The sequence below is a fragment of the Seriola aureovittata genome, chromosome 22 (assembly GCF_021018895.1).
Source record: "Seriola aureovittata isolate HTS-2021-v1 ecotype China chromosome 22, ASM2101889v1, whole genome shotgun sequence".
NCBI lineage: Eukaryota > Metazoa > Chordata > Actinopteri > Carangiformes > Carangidae > Seriola > Seriola aureovittata.
In genome coordinates, this window is record NC_079385.1 from 15,752,103 (window position 1) to 15,776,454 (window position 24,352).

General features: G+C 44.1%; 1 protein-coding gene across 8 annotated transcripts in view; it reads right to left on the minus strand.

Annotated features, from left to right (window-relative positions):
• Positions 1–24,352, minus strand: part of magi2a (membrane associated guanylate kinase, WW and PDZ domain containing 2a) — a 218,581-nt gene that overhangs the window by 134,020 nt on the left and 60,209 nt on the right. For 7 of the 8 annotated variants that reach the window (XM_056367116.1, XM_056367115.1, XM_056367114.1 and 4 more), the window contains exon 2: positions 20,463–20,579. In XM_056367116.1, coding sequence (XP_056223091.1) covers positions 20,463–20,579 — 117 coding nt within the window. Of the gene's footprint in view, positions 1–20,462; positions 20,580–22,273; positions 22,432–24,352 lie in introns of those variants that run through there. The other variant, XM_056367118.1, reaches the window with a different exon arrangement.

Sequence of the window (24,352 nt, forward strand, 5' to 3'; positions counted from 1 at the left end):
AACTTGCAGAAGAGTTGTGAGGAATCCCGCGCAATGTGATCTTGTGTATTTCTCAACAGCTCTGACCTATTTGCTTAGTAAAGTCACCCATCTAAATATAGGCATTGGAGGGGAGATAGAGAGAGACGAGGAGGAGAGGAAGAGGGGGAGGCAGAATTATCAAAGCACTTTCTGGTTGGGCTCAGTTTGATTTAAATCCACCAAAAAATAAAAAATAAAAAATAGAGAAAGAGAGAAAAGAGGCGGAGAAGGAAGGAGACGGGGAGGAAAGCGAGACAAAGGAATAAAGGAGCATGGCATAATTAGCTGAGACACAGATCAAGCTGAGGAAGCAAAGCAAACAGAAAACGGTGGCCTGCTCGGTGTCACGTACTATTTGACTGCAGCACATTTCTCCCTGCCTTCACTGCTTTTTCACCTGCGCTCGCTCCAGATATCAGCTGTCTGCTAACAGCCCCTGACGTACGGAGCATTATGTTTCCATTTCCGTGAGGGCATGTTGAATCCAGCTGATGGAGGCTGTATTGTACCTGTTTACGGCACCAAACACTTTGGTTGCTTCATCAAAGTGTCCTCCGCAGGGCTGTCTCTTCTTCCACTTGTTCACTTCTAGACGCATTGAGGTATTGATTCTGCTGCTTTGTTAGCCTTTTCTTTATAAAAACAACACCTCCTGCATTTTGAGTTGTTGCACTTGAGGCAGCTTTATGCACTGTGTTGTTTTTCTATCTTTTTGAGTTCTTATGTGTGGGTGCATGAAGAGTATATGCTGTGCATGTGTCTAGCTAGCTGTATGGGCAAGCCTGTATGTGTTTTTTGCAGTAAAACTTCTTGTACATGTTTGTGCATCTTCTATCGGTGTTGTTCCTTCCCAGTCACAATGCTTGTCCACCTAATCCAGTCCCAGTGCTCTAATTGGCTAACAGTAGACATTTTCTCTGCTCCAGGGAGCGTGGAGATTAGGGGGAGTGTGTGCTCTGAGCTGCCCGGTGCCTAAATGAGTCACGCTGTGGGTACAACGTCTCTCTGAGGAATACACAGAGCACACACACACACACACATGCACACACACACACACACACACACACACACACACACACACACACACACACAAAAAGCTAAATGTTCCCCAAATTACTGCGGCGCTAGATTCGACATATACCCTAAATAAGTTCAGGTGTCGATTCGAATGTCACATGCTGAAACACTCCCATCAACCTTTGCAAAACTGTGTGTCTGAGCAGTTGGGCGCCAGAGTTGCACTCGCTCACCTGAGCTCACCTGACCCCTGCTGACAGGTGTCATGCCCTCACGTACGCATCAATAATAAATGTAGCCCGCGGCTAAACACCCTGTTACACTGTTCACAATAGTCACGGTTGGCTACGTGCTTGTCCACACACCAACTGATACACTGCTCTGCTGTGGGCTCATAATGCAGTATTGAAGCTGTGTGTCAACCACTGCACTCCTGCTCCAGCTTCATCTGACCAATCTAAAACTGTTACTTTAAGATGTAGCTTCATCTATCACAAGACACAATGACTGATTAATTAAGAGACTAAAAATGCACTATAGTTTAATTCTTCATATGATGCACCAGTGCCGACACAAACCTTATTAAAGACACTGGGTTATTGGCCAGACGCCTCTGAACCACATGAAACACTGTGTCTTAGTCACCGTGGTTAGAAAGTTTGCAAAATCCAGAAACTAATGCTGGTGTATGAAAATCTCTGAAGCGCTGAACTGATAATAGCTGATTAATCGACAGAAAATTAACCAGCAACAATTATTAACCTCCTAGGACCTGGCGTCCACATATGTGGACCTCACATTTTGGGTTCTCTAGAGCACAATACTAACTTTTTCTCAACAAGGGCCTGGTGACCACATATGAGGATATTATACTACCACTCAGTAATTGAAATTTAAAACTAATGTCCTCATATGTGGACATCATTTTTCTCAGGTCCCAATCAGAATTAATAGCAAAGAGAAATTAAAAATGCACGCCATGCAAGAGTTCGGGTCTTAGGAGGTTAAGTATCTAAATAGGGAAGACAAAAAATGAGAAACACCTCCAGATATAATGCAGTCTAAATCAACATATAATGGACAGTGTCAACAGAACTGAACATTATTAACTTTATAATGGTATTAGTGCAGAGCCGTTGTATTGAACTGCAACAGACAGGACAGGTGTGCCTAATAAAGTGTGTATTGCAGCAATACTACAGACTTCAAGCTTCCAGCCACCACTTTCTCTCCTGCTTTACAGCTTTCCCCCGACCTGTCACTGCTTGCTGGTCTACAGAGCAGCCACTAGTTCAGCTCCAAACAACTTGAACTCGCTCATTCAGGTGTATGTGTCTTCTTGTTTGACAGCTGCAGGAAGTCTTAATCAAAACTCTCTCGCTGTGGTTCCTCAGTGGAGGTTCAGTTACCTAACTCGATTCGGTCAGCAGAATCCCTGTAGTTTATATTGCCCTCAACAAAAACCTCAGCCAAATAAATGTCTGTAAACCTGACATTTATCTTCTCGGCTGTATAAGTCAAGGACTTCCAACCATCCAGTAAGTTCACAACTCATGATTCTGTGATTAAAGCTGCGTCTCAATCCGGGGGCCGCATCCTTCGAAGGCTGCATTTGGAGGCCGACTGCGTCACAGCGGCGGGACAAGCCCGTCCCATTTCGAAAGGCTGCTTCAGATGCAGAGGGGGATAAATGGGAAACCCTCCAAAGACCAGACCATGTCATTTCGGTTTAACCTTCATGGTCTTCGGAGGTCACGCCATCGAAGAAGCTACAGTCACATGAACGATTTCAACATAGTGAAATATACAGATGCTAAACTGAGGGAGAACAAGCAGCTTTGGGATCGGATTGGTCCGCTGTAGCAATCAATACTGTGAGTTTAGCTTTCGTTGCAAGTTTGGAGGCTGTAGTCAATAATGCTGTTAGTGTTTGTATAAGGGAAAACACACACACACACACACACTGAGAACAGTCTTGGCCATTCACACAAAATTGCTCACACACATTACATCGCATTAAGTTACTGTTTCCATTCCGTTCCTGCACATTTCTTTTGGTATTTTCTGTCTCATAAATATTGCAGAGGGCAGTGCAAGTAGAAGAGCTTGGGATGTTGGTTGACGGACACATGGCTGTTGGCAGAGCTGCTGTGGCTTGGCAGAGGAACAGGTCACATATCACTGGGCTGTAACGCGCTCTCACTGGCACAAACATACATTAGAAATGAAGCAGCCCTGACTTGAACAATATGTCTGCACAACCCACATAAATTCAAACGGACAGGTAAGACACCGCTAGAGGTCTCTCGGCATGAGCGAGGCGTTGCGCTGTCGAGAGCTCATTTCTCTGGAGCAGACCCCGGGGAGAAGGGAGTGGATGGAGGAGATGTGAAGACGGGGTCACTCTCCGCTGTCCTTGTTTCTCTGTCAGTGAGCTTCACTTCCGAACGTGAGCTGAGCCTCTAATGCCCACCAGACCAATTCTACGTTTTAAGGCTTCTGAAGCACTCTGAGGTGCAGCAAAGTCAAACAGCCAGAAGGCGCTTACTGATCATTTAGGCTTTTCTGTTCAAAGAAAAACCTTTTAAAAAAAAACAAATTTTTTTAAAAAGGCTTGGAGCTCAACTTCAAAAACATAAAAAATGTTAATTTCATTCACACAGCAACTATTCTCAATTAGAGACGGCGTGTATTGTTGTAGTAGTGGGGGAACTGTGAGTGAAATTGCATTTATCTGCTCCAGGTTTGAGAAGGGAAAAGGATCTATTTACAAGTGAGAGTATCTACCAGAAGTGGTATGAGCTGTAATCCTATTAATCAGCATAATTGGCTCATAATTGGCTCTCTGCAAGTCCCTACAGATGCCATCACTCAAGCCTCAACGTTACTGCCAGACATCTCAAACACTGACTCCCTCTCCCTGCAGAGAAGATCCAGGTTTGGTCTAATCTCTGTCACACATACACACTATTACATACTACATATACATACATAAATGGCCACTGTAGGAAACATGTTGGCTGCTTAAGACAAACATTGGGGTTTTATAGCAGTTTATCTGAATATGGTTTGAATCTAATTATATACTCAAGATGAAAACCAAATCCTTTCAAATCCCTCATCAAATCTCTGAGATTTCGAGATTTGTTTGTGACTAAAGTTATAAATAACTAAAACTAACCAAGATTCAGATCTGTAGTCGTCTTCTGTTGGCAGAGACGGCAGAGCCACAGCAGTTTTAAGTGGAAGTCTAATGTTCACCAGCAGCTGGTAGAGACCGAAAACAAAGCGAAGAGTGGATGTTGGATTCACCAGGCGGCTAAATTACTGCTAATGCTGCGCCACGTTTTCCAACACATTCGCTACGAGGTGATAATAAAGTTTATTCTGCTGCCTAGTGTGACTAAAAGGCACGATATGAAGTTTTACCGGGAGATTATGACTACTGAAGATGATGTAACACGAAGAGCCAAATCATTTCACTAATATAAAATCACCATTTGGTTGAACTGAAAAAAAAAAACCCCCAAAAAGAAACGCAGTCCACTCATGACAGCAGAGTGATGACAGGGAGTGGTGTGAGTGTCTAACAAAACACCTTTATTTGAGGTGCTTTAGTTCGACAAAGCAATGTTTCGCAAAGTTGAAATGGGAACACTTTTTTGGCATTCCAGTCATGGCGCCTGTCGCATCATGTCCCAGAGAGACAGCTTTATTCCAATAACATCACTCAAGAAACACAGACCATCTGCAATTGTGTTCTGTCAACTTTTCTAAAAAAAAAAAAAAAAGAAAAAAAAGAAAAACAGAAGAAAGAAAAGTTTTCTTATATTTTGCAGAAAACTGCAATGGAAACCCAGCTAGTGATGTTATCCGTCATTGTCAAACAGTGCTTGTTACCTGAATGTTTTGTATAAAAAGTAAAAAGGCCAAAGAGAAATAGAGGTTTGATTAGGTTTGTTAGCCTCTAAGTGAATCTGGGTGTTTTGTCAAACTGGAACCGCATCCAAAACAGAACGAGCTTTCAGAACCCTGTTTGGATGACGCACTCTCTTCCCTGCCCTGCCATAAAAAAACTGTGAATGTCTCTGACTTTGATGCACATTTGTGTGTATGTCTGTGGGTGAGTGTATTGTTATGTTTGTCTGGGGAGGTGTGCTGCTCATGTCAAACAAAAGGAAACACGCACTTGCTCTTTGTTGATCAGTACAACAATCTAACCTTGAGCAACCAAAGCATCTTCCTGTGCACCGGAGCACATGGCAAAACAAAGCAAACGCAAGTGAGGAGAGGAGAGAGGAGGAGGAGGAGGAAATAGGGGAGGGAGGTAAAGGAGAGCTGAGCCGAATAAACTGCTGTGCATTTTTTTTTTTCTCCTTCGGTAAACTGATAGGTAGAGGCAGAAAATGAGAAAAGAGCCTCAAGTTTTCTGTGGTGGGAGAAAGTGCTGTTTATCAGAACAACCATGAATAAAAATGACACTGCAAAATATCTTGTGTGTGTGCAGGAATCACACAAAGTGCTGGCATGCATTTTGTGGAATTGGGTGATAACATGAAAATTCCACAACTGCATGTTTTTTTTTTTTTTGTCTTTTAAAGTTGTACAGTGGAAAGATTCTGGTGCAAGGCAGGATCAGAGTGAAGCAGAGAGAAACAAGATAAACAAAAGCACTGCTGAGAGATAATTTGCCGTACACACAGCAAGAGAAGCTGATCTGTCAGCTTTCTCTACTCATTTGTTGTTCAGTGTCCAATTCACCGCTGGCGTGGTGCATTGTAAACTATCAAATAACTACGAGGTATTTGAGGTCTTGAACATCGTGTTAGTGAATGAGCACCATGACTCCAAGCATTTGGAATTGCTAGTACACACGGGACGGCGCGGTTGCCAGGTGGAAAAGAACGTACCATTAATCAGAAGGTCTAACAGAAGCTTGTAACAACAAACTCTTCAGGAAGGGAGAAAAACTGAAAACCTAAAGTATTATTCACTGTAAGTTTCCAGGAGCTGAATCATCCACAGAGGTTTCCTCCTCTCCACAACAATCAGACCGGGTGATTATAACGGTAACAACACTGAATAAAGCAGTTTCACATTAAAAGTCAGTGTTTGCCTGATGCTGTACGGGGGACATAAGACATCAGGGGGAAGGGCCAGGAGCTGAAACTGCTGCTAACCTTTGTTTCAGTTGTTTCTATGATAACTTATGAACCAGACATTCAGGAGGTTTTCGTCAGCAGCCGAATCATTCACAGCGGTGTCCTCTTCTCCATGACAAACTGACCAAGGGATTAAAACCAGAAGAAACACAGAGTAAAGCAGTTTCACTTTAAAAATCAGTGTTTCTCTGATGCTGTTTGGCAGGCACAGGATGTCTCAGAGGGGCTGGGAACTGAGCTGCCTAACATTTGCTGTTTTCTCTGATAACTACTGATCCAGATGTCCGATGACTAAAACCCTTCAACAGTTTAAAATACAACCAAAATGCTGATGTATGCGCAAACATAACATGTTTCATAACATGGGACTAGTCATTTTTAGACATTTTAATGTAGAAAAGTTACATCTTGTATCTTTTAAAATGGGTATTTTCACACCACTAAAATCTATATCACTCTGGACACAGAGTGTGTACCTGATTTCTCCCTTGAAACTTTCTGCTTTTCTGTGCTTTCATAGGCAAAACCGTGAAAATAAAAATTGAAACTTACAATAAATGAATAAACCTGTTCGTCTATTCTGAGGAAGACAGATCTGACAATCTGATGGATCAAGCTCCAAAACCTTGGGTCGGACCCACAGCGCAAATGGATAAAAGCTGAGATCTTTCAAGTGATATGACTTGAATCAGTTTCCTCAGACATTAATAAAGGTCATCCAGAGCATCAGAAGAAATTGCACACTGAGAAGTTCTCTGAGCACAAGGCTGAGTAGTTCTCAGTGTGATGAATACATCGACTTTGACATGCTCAAATGGCCCCTTTAACCTAAAGATGACAACTTAGTTTAAAAAAATAAGGTTAGTCCATTATTGCACATTTTCACCGCTCAGCACGAGTACATGATGACAGACCAATATGAGCACTTGAACATGAAAAAGCTAAATCCGAAAACCACTACAGGCTTATAATTGGAGCAAAGTGAGATTTTAAAAAAGAGCTGATCAAAAACTCCAGTGAAGCCCAACTCATCTCCAACAAAAAAATTAAAACATCAGCAAAATCCCCATCGCAATATGTATAATGAACAAATCAAAAACAGCAATCGCTTCACAGCACATTTTGTAAAATTGAACCCTGATAAAAGTAAGTAAAAAGGTCAGATTCACATTAACCAGGACCCGCTGCACCCGAATTCAACCTTTCGCTTCAGATCAACCTGTGGGAGAGCTACTGTACGTCGTAATGCTGTTTGAAGATAAGATCAAACTTTGATCACCCAGGGCGACCACTGCAGCAGCAAAAACAAGATGTGGTACATAATAACAAATAAAAAGAGTTGAATTTAATTTAAACAAAACACACACAGTCAAACAGCCTCTGAATGTTCATTATTGTGGCATTGAGACAAACATATGCATGATGTGCACAGTTTTCTGGGTAAGACTCTTTTTTTGTAGCCACTGAGAGGGTTGACCATGACTTTTGCTGCATTGCACCATGCACTTTAGAATAAAAGAGACCAGCATCTCACATACGGGACCTGCTAGATTTAATTTTTTTTTTTTTTTTTACAGCCTGTGGGTTTCTTATGAAACACCTTGAAAAACTGAACCACTGTGTCACTCGAGATCTGAGCTTCAACATCAAATAAGGTTCTGTGAGTTTCAATCTGTCCAGTTCATTCCGTAGCGTGTCCATCTCAGGTAAGTTCATACACATCCTGGTGTAATATAATTACCTTTTCAATAGATTATTTGTAGTGTGAAGCTTATTTGCTCATGGCAAATAATGATACAGACAATCAGACGTCTCCCTCATTTAGCAGGTCACAGTTTGAGATAGCAGGCTCTGCACATTCAATTCCCCATCCCACTGATGTGGCAAAGATGGAATATTTCATTAGGAGCTTGGATAAACAGAATCAGAGCTCTGATATGTCTGTGTGAGCACGTCGGCTGAGCAGACTAAGCAGTTGTCTTGCTATTATCTAGAGCCACAGAGAGCAGCAGCTACACAGATTGGATCTCTGATTGCAGAGACCTCCCAGACTAAATTAATGGTTGTATATTACTGGGACATGATGGTCAAAATCAGACCAAGCTGCAGGATATTTTTCAACTTTCTAGCAATACCTCCGACAGCCCTCTGGGCATCATTCACGGTCAGCCTGGGTGACTGAACACCTTACCGCTGGACGCTGTGTCCCAGCTCATTTGCTCAGACTTGATGGAAAAACACAGGAGAGGAAGGATAAAGAAAAGAACAAATAGTATGTTCAAAAAAGGAACAGAAATGGCTGGTGAGCAGAAGAGCAAAGTTTTGTGAGAACCTGGCGATGAGTGAGAATGATCCCTAACCTTCGCCTCAAATACTGAAGCTTGATTCATGAACACAAAAATAAGCTCTGAATTCACTTTTGAAAAGAACCTGTGATGTCTTTTACCTTGAACTCTGCTTTGTCTTTTTCCTCTCGGTCTCAATCCCGTCCCCTGCCTTAGCTTTAGCATCCGAGAGGAGCCAATTACTCATACAGCCCCAGTAATTAACATGAGAGATGGTGAAGGCTAATGCTGCTAAGACTGGAGAATTGTGACAGTGAGACTGTCTCTAATGAGACAGATCCCAGGGATTCTCTTCTCTGGTTTGTGGCCCCGCTGACTGCTCCGGTCTCTACGATGGATGGTGCTAATCGCTACAACGGAAACTGTGTCATTTTAAAGCCCATCTTACATCAGTAGGGAGGCAGGTGGGAGGCAGCAGAAGAAGTATGCAATTTTATCAAGGGAATTTCCATTGAGGAGGATGTTTACAGAGAGGGGTTTACAAAAGAAGACCTTAAGAATATTTCAAAACAATACTACTCATGCTTTCTTTTTTAAACGTTTTCAGCCTGGTACAAAAAAAAAATGGTTCAGCCGTTTAAATTTTATTGAGGCCACTCTGAGTGACAGGTGGGTGAGCGTATGCTTGTCAAAAAAACCGGCATGCACTGAAGTCTCGGCTCCACACACGCCCCACGTCTTAGTCCATTTTTTGGGATTAGCCGGGAGTTAGGTGGAGTCAGGCCCTGCCAAGATGGCGACGGTGGAGCAGCCCACTCTGAGCTTCAAAACCACTCTTCAAAAACCTATGGGTGACATTACAAACACTACGTCCATCTCTATATACAGTCTATTATTGTATAAAAAAAAAAAATTGTGATAATAATAATCGTGCAACAATCACACATCTATACATTTTACACACTCCCAATAAGGTTGTTGGCCACTTGAGGACAGCTTAACACAACACTGACATCTTACAGAGTTGATATAACAAAACGTCAGAGAAACCAGTTGCTCATTTACAAATTCAGCAGACAGAGCAACATCAGCATTCATCCCCCGCCACAACAAAAGAGTCTAATACTCACTCTCCCTTCAGCACTGTCTGCTCTTTTCCAACTCCTGAGGGAAAACTCTGGCTCTTTAGCTGCTAAATGCTCCACTAGCTTCACTAACTTAGTTGCTAATGTTGTCCTGCCTCTGTTTGATGCTGATGCTGCTGTTTGAACTAAAACATCAGAGTCGTGGGCCGTATAACCAAAACCATGAGCTGAAAGATACTAAACCGCTCCACAGAGGTGAGGGGAGTGCAGAGATGGGTGATAAAAAATATTGCAGGTTTTTTTTTTTTTTTTTACCAAGAGCAACACCCTTCCACATAACACATCAGTTGTTGATATAGAAATAGAGATTTTAAATGCCTTAAAGCTGCACTAATCAAATATCAGTCTGAATGACCTTTGTCACTGAAAGACAACAGACCGAGCTGTTTACCTGACAGAGGTAATTCCACAGACTGATGAATAACCAAGATTCGTTAATCAAGTTATGCTTCCTCTGATTATGACCTTGATATGAGGGAGATAACATGATTAGGATGTTTACATGACAGTTGCTGTAATCAGAGTACTCCCTTCCTCTGGTCATAATCAAATTATTAGACTGCATGTTTGATAGATAAAAGGATGTGTGTGGGCAGCTGTTTTCAGAAGGGAGGGATCTGGCCCACGGTTGGCCAAAGAAACGCCCTTTTGGCTACAAAGGCTCTGGCCATATTACAGCTGTGGGTCAGTGTGTCCCCAAGCTGCTCTGTGGACCGAATCAAGCGCACCTCCCTGTCCTCAGTCTACGGGCAGTGACCTGCGCAACCAGTCACACAGGGGTGGAAGGAGGTTGATAGACACCTCAAATGGCACACAAGGTCAATTTCTATCAGCCATGGCAGCGTGTGGTTGATATTGTTTTCACCTAGTGTGTGTGTGTGTGTGTGTGTGTGTGTGAGTCGTCGTGGAGAACTGTGGTACTACTGTAGCAGGAACTAGCACAGAGATGGTCTTGGGTACTTTGGCAGGTGTTTACATGTTTGTTACAGGTTTTGTCACCATCACAACCTGCAAGATTCAGTCACAAAAACCATCAGTAATACTGGAAAACTTATTCAGAGCATAGGAAAGCAAAATGTTTCAGCACCAGTCATTTGAATGAGCACAACAAACCCATGTTTTGTCTGCATATAAGTTACAATAGTTAGCATGTCCAGCTAACTAGCTTTGCACATGCAGTATTTCCACACTGTGTGGAAGCCGGAGCCCTGATGCTACTATATCAGAGTTTAGGCCAATGTTACTGTCTCTGTCCCTCTCTCTATTTACACTCAAAACTCCAACCAACGTTCCCAGAGAAAGCATAACGTTCGTCAAACATATCCCTGCAGCAGGTAATGATAGTTGTCATTTTAGTAGGAAAAATCGAGAGTAGAAGTAAAGAGAGAAATCAAGGGCCCATTGTTTCAAAGTATCTGTTAGAAACCTGCTCACCGCTCAGTTAGACCAACACCTGAACGCACATCCTGACAAAACAAAACACCTGCTCTGTGTCCGAGATCACTCGCTGCTATATAGTGAGTTTTCTGTAGCGCTGTCCCTATGCATAGTGAGAATTATTATACCCTATATAGTGTATATAGTATAGTGTACAACCGATGGTCTCTATCCAAGCAATATATACCATCATGCATTGCGCTCGTGCTTAAACACAGGAACAACAGTGCGGAGAAAATGACAACAGTAGTGTCCGAAAATGTTTTCCCATCTTACCGATGAGCTCACTACATAGTTCTCTACAACGAGACAACCTCACAAGCACAGCGTCTGTGGCAGCCATTTTAGAAGTTTCTTCTTCATTTGTTTCACATTTTGTAGTACACTCGCTTAGACTTAAGTATTTCCTGTTTAGTGCAAAAACACAACTCACTTCCACTCTAAAGCCTCTCTGCATTTCATATTTTTCAGAGCCAGCAGCACCATCACATATCCTGTACACACACTACAACTGTTCCTGATAAACACCCTAAATCCTAGTCTCTGCTGTGTCATTGTTTCAAAACAAGGAGGCAAAAACAGTTTTGTAAAACTTAAGGCGGGGGTTAAAATGATGTCCCAAGGTTTGCAGTTCCATTTAGCTTTGCAGAGATAAGGCCGGCACACTCTCAGCTTGGTGGTAAAGTGCGGTTTATAGAGTGCACTTCTCTGCGCTGTCCTGCCAAATGGATACCGAGCATTGAGAGGCAAGATAGCGCCAGGAGGACAGCGTGGAAATGCACAGTGGGGACTGTTGGATTTTTAATGCTCGGATTAAAAACACTACACTGTAGGAACATCTAATGAAAGGGATTTCTCTACCTGCTGGTGGGAAGAAAGGATGGAGGCAATAACAGCAGTCGGCCTACAGGAGAGACGGGAAGGTTCAAGTGTCCCAGAGAGGCACTGACTGTGTAAAGTCCCATGGCACATTTGTTATGATGACATATTCTTTCTAAATATGAGATGATAGTGTGAAAAATTGCAGCTAAGGTGTGAGGATTAAGGGTTTCAGGTTGCATTTTCACTGTAAAATCTTTTACCTTTTATCTATTACGCTCTGCTCAATATGTGATTTGTAGGACATGCAGCAAACTAACAGACTGTGTCCCAAAGAAACGTCCCACCTCTGATTGACCGAGCTGATTTTTGCCTCTCTGCGCCCAGGGCTCAGTGGTGACAGCACCGTGTGAATAAGACATACTTAGACTACTCCTCGTGGACACAATTAAACGAGCCGAGGTCCATTTTTTACTCTCTTCCCCACCAGTTTTGATTATCTCCAGTTTCTAACTTAAAGGAGCTGTCATTTTCTATCACTAGCACCTCACAGATGTATTCCTGGAAAATCCAGCGGGCTGTCACATGTCATGGGAGCGCAGTGGAGGCATGGTGGAGCCGAGCTCCATTAAGATCCCTGCTGCTGTGCCGTCAATGACTTAGCTCTTATTCAAAACGATAAATGCGTTGCAAAATTAATGATTTGGCACATTCAAAGTGTGGAAAAGTGGCTCCGTGTGGGTTCGGGTGCCGTAAATGCTTTTAAATAAGAAGGTTTGTAAATAACATATTACGTTACTAAAGGTTAGAGTCTGGCAGAACTCTCTTGAGAAGGATCAAGGTTTCACATTTCCTCCTCCATCTCTCTCAGTCCCCCAAAACACGTCAGATCATTATAGCGAAGACGACACAGGAAGCTCCCGCGACAGCATCATGGTGAGGTGACCGCAGGCAGACCACCTGATGGATTTGTCTATTTGACACCATTACTGTATTGACAAGGTTAGAGGACAGTTCGGAGTGTGACCGGGGGGGGGGGGATTTGTCTTTTGGTGATGAGGGCCAATTAGGGAGCAAATTCCACACCTCTTCCCCGTCGCGTCAGTAGACCGCATCTGTCGCCAAGCATTGAGCATCGTGTCACGCTCACCACCCGGCACATACACATCTGTGTCCCGCCTTGTCAGTCAACACCTCACACCCTCCCCCATACACACACACACACACACACACACACAAAGCTGGGTTGAATGATGGCAGACAGGATATTGCTTGTCAAAGTAACACGTATCTGAAAAAGTCAGGGATCACATGGATGCTTTATTTCTGCTGAAATTGATTTGATTAGTTTGCCATGGGTTCAAATCCCATCTCCATCAGGCCGTGTTCTTGGCGTCTGCTCTGCGTTTCCACACTTCTCTGACCTGGAGTCTTCCGTTCGCAGAAAGTGGGAAGTAGTAGACAGAGAGGAATTCGAAGAGGAGGGAAGAAAAAAGAAAGCGGGCTGAGAGTTTAAGAGGAGTCGAGCCTTTGACGCAGACGGGGAGTGGAAACAGTTGCCATGGAAACCCCACCCTGTCTCCAACGAGTCAATGAGTAAGTGAGAGGAGAAAGAGAACAGAGGATGCATGGAAGGATGGCAGAAAGTGAGTTTCTGACTAAAGGTATTTGTCTGGTTTGCCTAACCTTTGTGAGGAAGAGAAATATAAAGAGACAAATTAATACACCAGCAGAACAAACAGCAGGTGTTTCTGTTTCTTCGACAACACAAAAAACAACAGACGATGCACCATCACCTCAAGTCTGCTGGGTCCCAGCACAGAGCTCCACAATGAGGCCCACCTCTGTCCAGAATCAGACTTTCCCTAACCCTACGTTTCTCACAGATGCTAAATAATGAATGAAGGGGCCCTGGGGAGCTGTTCATCCTTTTTTTATTATCCTGATTATTGCTGTCATCCATCAGACATCAGGTTATTAAACAAAAACTCAGGCAGGCAAACTAAGGAAGGAGAGAAGGGTCAGTTACAGACACCTTCAGAGTTCAGATTTGAGGTGTACATTCTGGACTTTAAGATGTGCAGAAAATTGAAAATGAATTTATTTGCATAGTCAGACATCTTGTCTGTAACAAAATTCACACACTGATGCACAGAATAAAAAAAAAATAGGAAGAAGGAGAAAATAGGTTCCAGCAAGATACAAGTGATAATGAAAGGAGGAAGTAAAGATAAGGAAAGTGCAGCGGAGCAGCAGGATGGAAAGTGAGAGAGAGACAGAGATATATTTCCTGCTATGCTGTACAACTCCAAGACGATCAAACCAACAACTGTGGATAGACAGATGGACATGCAGTCTCTTTCTGTCTCTCTCTCTCATTAGTAAACACCATCGGTATCGCGCACAGTTGCCCAAGCCATTAACACAAACTCAATGCCCCTATGGGCATCAAACTCCCCATTAACTCACAGTCTCCACCACTACTTCCTGCTATTAAGGCATATGTTGTTTGTGCATGCATGTAAAGGCTAAAGCACACAAATGCACACAGGCAAAAATGCAAGGGCTTGCAAGTTTACAAAGCTGTAAAACAGATACGCACTTGCACACTTTAAAGACAGATGTGGGAACATGCAATCACACCCTCCATAACCCTTAAGTGTCCATTTGTGGATGTTCATGGGGATGTACTGTTTAAGAGTCCCTCTTCTGTTATCAAACCACTTCTTCCTTCTTAACGCGGTGGCCGAGCTATTATCAGTGGAGCCAGCATTCCCGCAAGTGTAATGGTGTAAGTTTAATGGGAACCATTAGGGTGGGGCGATATCTGCCATGAGAAGACAAAAATATTTTGTCCTCAGGAAGTGAACGTGACGTGGGTGCAATTTTGGTAAAACAGCCTTTAAGTTTGCAATGCAGAACTTTCGCGTCCCCCTTCTGGCAGTGAGAGTGATTCACTATTCACTATTCAAACTATTTTACCAAGTACCAACTTTTCCAACAGCAGTAACACGACATCTGTGTCTGCCCTCAGTCCCATGAGCGAGGAAAAGACGGGCTCAGGATAAGATCCAGCCTGGATCCAATTATCACCATTATCGCCGATCGATCATGCACCAGCCCCCATCCCAGGGTTGGCGTTGAGGTTTTTGAGTAATCAGAGACGAAACAGTGACCTCCTTTCTCAAAATGACGAATGGCGCTAGTTAGCTGGCTAACTCTACATAACACTACTATCCCTGGATCGTGTTCAGAGAAATTTCCAATCTGTAAATGACAAAGATGACATCCCTGTCCCTGATCGTACGCTCCACCAACAGAGAACCGTCTTTGGACACAATCACTTTTTGCATCAATGTGATAAAAAATGTGTCGATTTGTCTGTTTCTTTCTCCTTCTGGTTTGCAGTAGAATTTTTTAAGAAATGTAATATCTTGACCTTGTGAATAAAAACTACAGTGCATATGCCATTATGGAAGATTTTAATCCACTTTTTTTCATGTGCTATAGTCAATACCATTAGTCACAGTCATAGGTTGCGTCCACAGTCACGCCATTGTTGACTCACTCACTTTTCCCACATAACTGTGTGAGTCGCGACCCTCAGGCAGGGAACCACTGACATAAACTATTGAACAAAGTGTTAAACCTGCGGCATCAAGAGACGATTGTAAAGCAGGAAGAACAAACGCATTTCTGCTACACAACATTCTGTCAATCTTTCGGACTTTCCTTTGATCTATTAGATCGATATATGCATATCAAAACTCAAACCAAAATTTGTTTTTAGTTTCATTCATTCTGTAACTGGTGACGGTCACAAGCAGACGTTTTGTTTTAAGGGGTCGAATGTGGTTTAGACTATGGTGAGCAGTAAACTGAAATTCAACACACATATGAATCATGAACATTTTGGATTTTGACAAAAAGTAGTGCACAGAATATGCAATGGATTAGTTATTTTCCAGGCATGTTTTAGGACACTATGTAGTCTCTACATTTTACAACCAAATAAAAAGGCACTGGGACTGGTTTCAGACACAGCTACAGTCATTATGCACACGTTCTTGTCATTTAGATGTAGGGAGGGTGGAGAGAAAGAGGCTGTGAGACACTGGCAGAGCATCTCTTCACCTTTTCACCTGAGGTTGACCTCATGATCGTCAGCTCTATTATTCAGAGCCGGCCAAAGATAGAGACCACGCTCGCTCATCACTAAGTGCTTTACTGAGTCCACAGAGCTAAAAGGCACAGCTGAGAACGACAGGAACAAGTGTGTGTGCCGGTGTGAAGGAAGGATTGAAGGAAGGGAGAAGAGGGAAAGCAGCCGAGCAAGGAAACAACAAGAAAGAAAAGAGTGTAATGAGTACATGAAAGACTCAGTGGCTTTTGGAAAATAAGTCATATAATCCTGATGACCTTCAGATTTTTTTAAATTTTTTTTATTATTTCCCCGCAACAGAGGCGCTGCACATATTTATATTTGATTTAGTATTTGGAGGAAAACATGAGAGGCACTTTTTCCCCCTAATCTTTCAGTTGATGTACCCAACCTTCAAGTTATTTACTCTAAATGTTTGAGTTTACACTAAATACATGCACGCTAAGTCAAATGCTCGGAAATGAGTTCAAATATTTAAAAATGTTTTTAAATATTTTTCTGCTTGGCTCTGGGGTCTCTGAATGAAAGTGCACACACTGCCTATAAATGAGTCTTGAAACTGTGTGAAAGTAAGATTATAAAAAAATAAATAAATTAAAAAGCCATATATTTAATTTCAATGTTTTTCAGTTCAATTTTCCTTAAATAATTCAGCCATTCTCGATCAAGTGTAGCCCACTTAGCCATCCTGACTAGTCTACACACACTTACCCCTCTCCGCTCTCCATCTCCCACATCAAATCTATGTGGATTACCAGACGATAGGCCTGATTTCACATGGGCTCAGGCTATTAACGCTCTGACCTTGGATTTCAACCAGGCAATTTGTCTAAGAGCTGGCACAGCCTTAGCTGCCCTGGCCGACTCCGTCCAAGCTCCACGATTGGTATGAGTGGCAGTAACTCTCCCCACTGTCTGCCCGTCAGCCTCCATCCCCAAGAAAAATGTCTTTTCTTTACCACTCAAGGGTTATGTTTAAATTGCAGTGATGAACTACTTCAGATCTTTCACTTATAATTCTCTTTTCTCTCTCGCCCCTTAGTCTCGTAGATTTATCACTTATCATAGATCAGGCTCCAATGTAGCTCTCAGTTTCTCAACTGTAGACAAGAGTCTTCCTTCTTCTTCTCCTACCCTGGTCTGGTGCCTTTAAACCAAAGGCCCAGTTTACACCTGGTATTAACAAGTGACCTGGATCTAGATACATTTTCCTGATACCCACTGATCTGAGTTAGGTGACTTTTTAAGTTTCTGGGAGGATTTTTTGATAATACTGCACAGATTGCGATTACACCAACATCTGGCTGAGATCCGATCACTATGCAAAACCACGACCACCTCCAGAAGTGGTCTAGCCAATTCGATCCCATCACAACGCCTTCTACATGTATCTACACCTTGCATTAAGATGGGGTTTTCCTCATCCAGATAAGATGTTTTGATCGTGACGGTAATGGGCAAATCAGTCGGACAACATAATAAAAAACTGTGGGTTGTTAGCCATGATTTTCACACAAGAAGGAAGACTGAAAATCCCAGAACAAACCTTATTTAAACTGTCATGACAGTCACAAAATTGACATGAAAAACACATTAAACAAGAAAGTGCTACGTAAGTTGTAGCCACCTCAACATTTGTGTGGCCACTGAGAAATATCCAGTACAGCAATCTCCGCTATGACAGCTCCTGGGCCATTGGAAAGAACTAACTCCAGAGCAGGGGGCTTTCTGGCGCCCAGAAACTACATGTACTGTCAGCTTGTTCCTCCGGTCAAAACCCAGAGTTCCTAAAATGGTTCCTAGAAAGGTTCAGGTACTCTAGAAAGACAAAACCTCTCTAGTCTATTTGTCAGTTTATTTGTTTGTCAGCGTCCCGACCCATCCGTCAGTGCACTGAGGTATCATAGTAACTAATCAGCGTGATACCAAACCTTCCATCAAGCCATCAGTTGTCATCGTATGAAAGGTTGCTGTACGTCGCTTCTCATATTTTGTCATTTGACCTTTCAGTTGAGCGGGATGGTCTCTCGTGATCTAGATTTCGTTTTCCAAGAGAGTCATGGTCAAAATGCCAGCACACTTATATCATACAAACCAACACGGGCACCATGCATTAAAGTTCAAGGGGTAAACCACATGTAGAATATCCATCCACCATCCAGATATAAAAATCCAGCTCAGTCATGACTAAGCCTCTCCCTCTCGGCAGCACTGAGGCCCATTGTTGAAGCTTCATTAATGCACCAGTTAACCTTCCCTTACCTCCCTTTCTCTCTCTGCAACAGTTTATCTGCAGTCCATTTACTTATGTGGTTATCATAGTCCGTGTCCTATCATCAAGCCCCCTCCCCCCCGCACAACCATTTCCTTTTGTGTTTTTCTCCCTCTATTTGTTCTCCCATTTGTTCTCACTCCTTACTGTTCACCTCTTTCTCTATCTCCGATGCCTCAGCGGCGCCGGCTCTGTGAGCGGTTATCAGAGAAAATTACGCTTCTGTTGCAAACAAATAGCTCTTTTTTTTCTTCTTCTTCTTCTTTTTTTTGTCTCTCCTGTTGTCTTTTCAGAGAGGAAGAGACGGAAAAGTGGCTCCAGTGAAATCAGCCTGCTCCTGGCCTTGAAGAATGGATCTCCATTAAGGATTCAGGGGAGAGTTAGCCACCAGACAGCTGGGCCTAAAGGCATGGCTAGGCTAACACGCGCTATAGACAGATAACAGCTTGTACACACACAAAGAGACACCTTTTAATATCACAACCTATTGACTGATGGCGATGAGCATATATTCAGCAAACAAATGGCAAACAGGACTCAGAAGAATATGGATTAAACATCAGTAAGTCTAAGCCCATTTAAGCACTGTGGGCTTAATAAGACTGATAAAGGCCATACACACACACACACACACACACACACACACACACACACACAACCACACACACACCACAGAACACCAAGACAAGCGTTGAGTTTGAAATGATCTCCTGAACTAAAAAACACCAAGTATCAACAGCTTAGCGCTCTCCAAAGGCTGTATCTTTGATTGTCTACATAACACTTGCTAAGTTGTGTACTCTTGTGGAGCAGTTAATGCAGCTAATTAGAGACTGAGAGCTGCAGTCAACACTTCATTTTAAAGAGTTCAAGTTCCAGACAAGTCCGATTCCACCCAAACCAACACTCCAGCAGCTAATCAATTACAGCCACAGACAGACCGTTGGGGGATTTGGGACTGAAGCCAAGAGGGAAAGCAAGTATCTAATCACACACAGTTCTCAGATGGGAAACTGAACATATCCAATACATACAGTCCATATAGACTGTATGTACCCCCCCCCCCCCCATTCCTCCTACTTTCTATGCTTCTCTATGCTCCCCTCACATACCCCTCAGCTCCTCCTCCATCCTACCTGGCCCCAGGTTTGCTCTGTGTCAATAGGCTTGTACTAATGAAATTTAAAAAAAACAATCTGGTTGACAGTTCATCTTTGACCTTGGAAACAGAGGATGACGAATCAATTTCAACTCTAGGTCCACGTAGACGCTCGCTGCGGAGCTTTGGATCACATCAAACTGTGGTCATTAGCAGATTTGCACAGTTGCTGTGGAAATGTGGCTTTGCATGATTCCGAGCGTCTCGGGGGATTTCTAACAGGCCGAACAAGTCAATGAGTGGTCCAAGGTGAAATGAATTGCCGTATGATTTACTGTGTTTATAGATATGCACCATGTGAGCACATCCACTGAGAAAATAAAAAGGTCCTGAAACTGAAAACAGCATGACGAGATGGAGGATGATGATTAAGAGGATTTTCTTAAAGGGGCGCTCCATTGTTTTTACATAAAGATCAGTTCACTCGTCATGAGGAGTAAATGTCAGCTTCTGAAAACAGCTCTCTCTCTCTCTCTCTATAACCCTGATGACGTCATAGTGACGTCATCAGGGTTAATGTTAAAATGAATATCACAAAGTCTGTATCATAAACTGGAGGTGTGGGGGGTTTGAAAGATGGGGGAGTATAAGCGGCAGGGTTTATGTAATGAAAAACACCACTGAGTTGCATTATGGGAAATGCAGGATCCAGTATTTTTGGAGCTTGACTCATAGCTGGGACCGTGCTTGCATGGTGATATGTGGGCTTCTTTAATCTGTTACTTTCATGTCCCACAATATTATTGGTGTGACGTAAATGTCTGAAATCACCCTTTGAACCTTTTTGTAATGCAACAAACTAATACAAACACATTGCCACACAGTGAACCTGGAGCTTCGGGGGGCCCTGGAGGTCCTTTTGCAGTAGCCTACTTTGCTTTATTGGTCATCCAGCCTCGGTGAGATAGAAGAAACAGCACAAGTGCCTCACTCAAGGAGGTGAGGTGAGGTAACAAGGGTGTAAAGGGAGGAAGGTAACTCACAGGGGACGGTGCGGAGGTAGAGGTTGTCCCGGATGATCTGCTGCAGCTCGTGGTCCACCGAGCCTTTCTGGAAGCGCAGGTTGAGGTAGTGGCGCAGGTCCTTGTCTATCACGCCCCCTGGAGGAACACAAGGGACAGTAATCAGAACCAGACCTCTTCCACCAAATCAAATCACTCATGACGTGACGGGGCTGTAGACTGCGGAGGTAAAGGAACGGTTCGAGGAAAAAGAACCCAATCAGGCCTCGATCAGAAATGGGGACAGCTGAATGTGTTTATGAATTACCCAGAAAAACATTGCTCGCCTCCGACTGTTTTTCTATGCAACTTCCAAATTTCCAAGAGCGAGCAGTGGAGGCTCCAAACAAACGACCCAAAAATCACTGAAAAACACGGCAAAACAATTTGAATTTGCTAAATCCCAACAAACAAACACAGCCCACACTAATGAACACACTCTGCCCTCTGTCTCAGCTTCAGCATCTGTCAGGAGCAGCCACGGATTGGTGGAGGTGTTAATTGGAGCGGTGGCCAAACACGTGTGGAGAAATGTCTACACATAAATCACCGGCGGACTCCCCCGGGGGCTGTTTTTTACCTCCATCCCCCCTCCCATCATCCTCACCTGAGCACTCCCTCCCTCCCTCCCTCCCTCCCCTTCTGTCCTCTCTCGTCTCTCCAGCAGTCCCAGTTGCATGAATGGATTTCCACTTTCAACCAGTACATCTTGCTGGCTCAGCAAGAAAGAAGATATGTAAAAAAAAAAAAAAAAAAAGAAAGAAAAAGAAGTGATGGAGGAAGCGACAGAGAAATGGAGGTAAGGGATGAGAGAGATGGAAGGCAAGGGCAAATCCCATGAGGGAGTAGAGGGGAGAGCAAAGCTAAAATAAGCATCAGCTCCACGCCCCCCCACCCCCAACAAATACTCCATCTATCTACTCTGCCACACACTAATATAATCACATTTCAAATGGAGGCAGGACAGGACGGAGGGGGGGAGGACAGAGAGGGGGAGGAGGGGGGGAGGGCAGCTCGACTTGACGTTACTTAAGGGATTCCTCATGATGCCGCTTGAACCGACGCACTTCTCATTCTTGTTACTCCTCTGCGTGGAGGTAAAGAGGCAGACGGGGGGGGGGGGGGGGGTGCACAGGCTGGAAAGACATTCGTCTAACCTTCAACATCCTCTTTGAAGCGGCAACTTGGCGCGGCGCCACATAGCATTTAGCTCCCCCATCACCACCACCACACACCACCACCTCTCTGTGATCCGGAGGCAGTGACATCCAGGCATATATGTTTGAGAGCAAACAACATACATGATGATGCAGCCAACACACACACACACACACACACACACACACACACACACACACACACACACACACACACACACACACACACACACATGCAATAGACTGTGAAAAGCGCTCAGACAAGAAGGTGGGTCACATTAATGAGCGGCACATTAATTCATGTTTCACATAGTTCGGAAGTTTTCTGTCATATTTCGGGAAAGGGGGGGGTATACACTCTCACACACAAACACACGAACACACGCCGACATGCACTAATCCGCCGGAGCTGAACTCACTCACGGACGGCTGCGTTATAATCATGCAAACCTGAATTCAGTGAGACGGCGCTGAGACCATCTGTGTGTCTGTCTGAGAGACGTGGAGCAGCGCGACCAGCCAATTTACATTTGCATGAGAAAAGAAGCCAAGCCAATGAATCTGCATACTGAAAAGGTGAGCGGGCTCACACACACACACACACACACACGCACATAGTAACACACTAAATGGCACCTCTTGCGCGGACACTGGTTGTTCATCCAGTGTAGAGTCAGTCCTCTTTCCACAGGTTTTGTGATGCAAATAATCTCCGCTGGACGAAATCTTGCGCCGGATCTTTTCCCCACTGGAACCCCCCCCACCACCACCACCTCCACCTCCACCACACACACACACACACACACACACACACACACACACACACACACACAGTACTGTCCTGTCACTCAGGTCCCCAACTCTGTCTCTGTTTGCCCCAATGCAGCCGCTGCCAGGCAGCACCGGGAGTCCAATCACCTCTCTGTGCACTCCACGGTGGGAGAGATGAAACAGGAGAGCGCGGCAAAATGAGTGGCACCGAGGCGAAGAGTGTGTGTGTGTGTATGTGTGTGTGTGTGTGACTGAGAGAGAGAGAGAGACAGATAGAGAGAGAGAGCGGGAAAAGAGGAGGATAAGGGAAGAAGTGTAAGAGAGAGTGTGTGCTGCTGCGAGTGAGTGAGGGAGAGCGACCGTCGAAGCGCGGCTCCGGCGGTGGGGACCTATCGCACTGAGATCCCTTCTCCTCTCGGATCCCTCCAGATTCTCATGTCCTACAACGCCCCCCGTCTGCAGCACGGGGCACTGCACCTGCTTCACATGCCTCTTTCAGATTAAAAGCCATCCCCTGCCACATCTCTCTCTCTCACACTCACACACACACACACACACACACACACACACACACACACATATATACACACCCCCTCAGGCTTGTAGCATCCACATGGCCTGGCTCTGCCCTTCCTCTACTATTAACTACCACATGATGAAACTAAACATTGTGTCTGACTGCCACAGAACACCTTTCCTACTAATTAGGTTGCTGTGTGTTTACTCAAACATCAGTGTTGTCTGGTCATGCAATCATTCCCTTTATCCCCGCTCCTCTTCCTTTAATAATCACATCTTTTCCATATGTATGTGCCTGTATTTACATGGGAAAGCCCACAAGCACAGCTTGACCTTAATGGCTGCTGCATATTAATGGAGCCGAACAAGAATGAGCGTAATGTCAGAGAACTATGAGAGCACGTGAAGACTTTTGACATGTATGTGTAAATGTGTCCTTTGAGATGTCCTCACAATTTCCAAGAGCCGCAGGCGATGTCTTGTTTTGCGCGACCGCGACAGTTCAAAACCCCAAATATATTTTCAGTTTATAACGATATAAAACAAAAGGAAAGCAGCCAGATTTCCTTCTCTATAAACTGGAACTATCGCCAACAGGTAGATCAATTACATTTTCATCAAAATACGGGGCTAAATTGGAAACAACGGGCCAGAAATAACATAATCAAGAACAAAGCGTTTGCCCAGAGTTTTCAGACATCAAAGCTAGAAGATGAGGAATAGCTGTGTCCGTATTCTCGGCACGAAGTCAAACGCGTTGTCAGTGAGTGTTGGACTGTGCCAAGGTTGTCCCTTGTCTCCGATCCGGTTCGTGATATTCAGAGGAGTGTGTCTCATAATTGCATTTTTTTTTTTTTTTTTGCTTTTCGCAGATGGTGGGGGTGTGTTGGCTTCAGACGGATCGGTTGCGGCGTCAGCAACAATGCGGACGTTATACCGGACCATTATGGTGAAGGGAGCTGAGCTGGAAGGCACCTGTGGTCCTGAGCTCTGGGGAGTGACCGAAAGAAAGAGATCGCGGATACGAGCGGCTGAAATGCGTTTCCTCCGCAGGGTGGCTGGGCTCAGCTCAGCTCAGAGGAGAGTCGCTGCTCCTTCATGTCGAAAGGAACCAGTTGAGGTGGTTCAGGCATCTGATTAGGACGCCTCTGGGGCGCCTCCCTTTGGAGGTTCTCCAGGCACGTCAAACTAAGAGGAGACCCCGGGGGAGACACTGAACTCACTGGAAGAAACGCCTCAGGATCCCCCCAGGAGGAGCTGATGGAGAGAGGGGCGTGGACTACAGAGTTTAGCCTGCTGCCCCCGCGACACAACCCCAGATAAGCGGAATAAATGGATGGATGGATGGATGGAAGATAAAAGGCTCTGGAACTTAAGGATAGGCTTCTCCATATTCCATCACGGTTTCTTCTCGTCCTTCTCAAA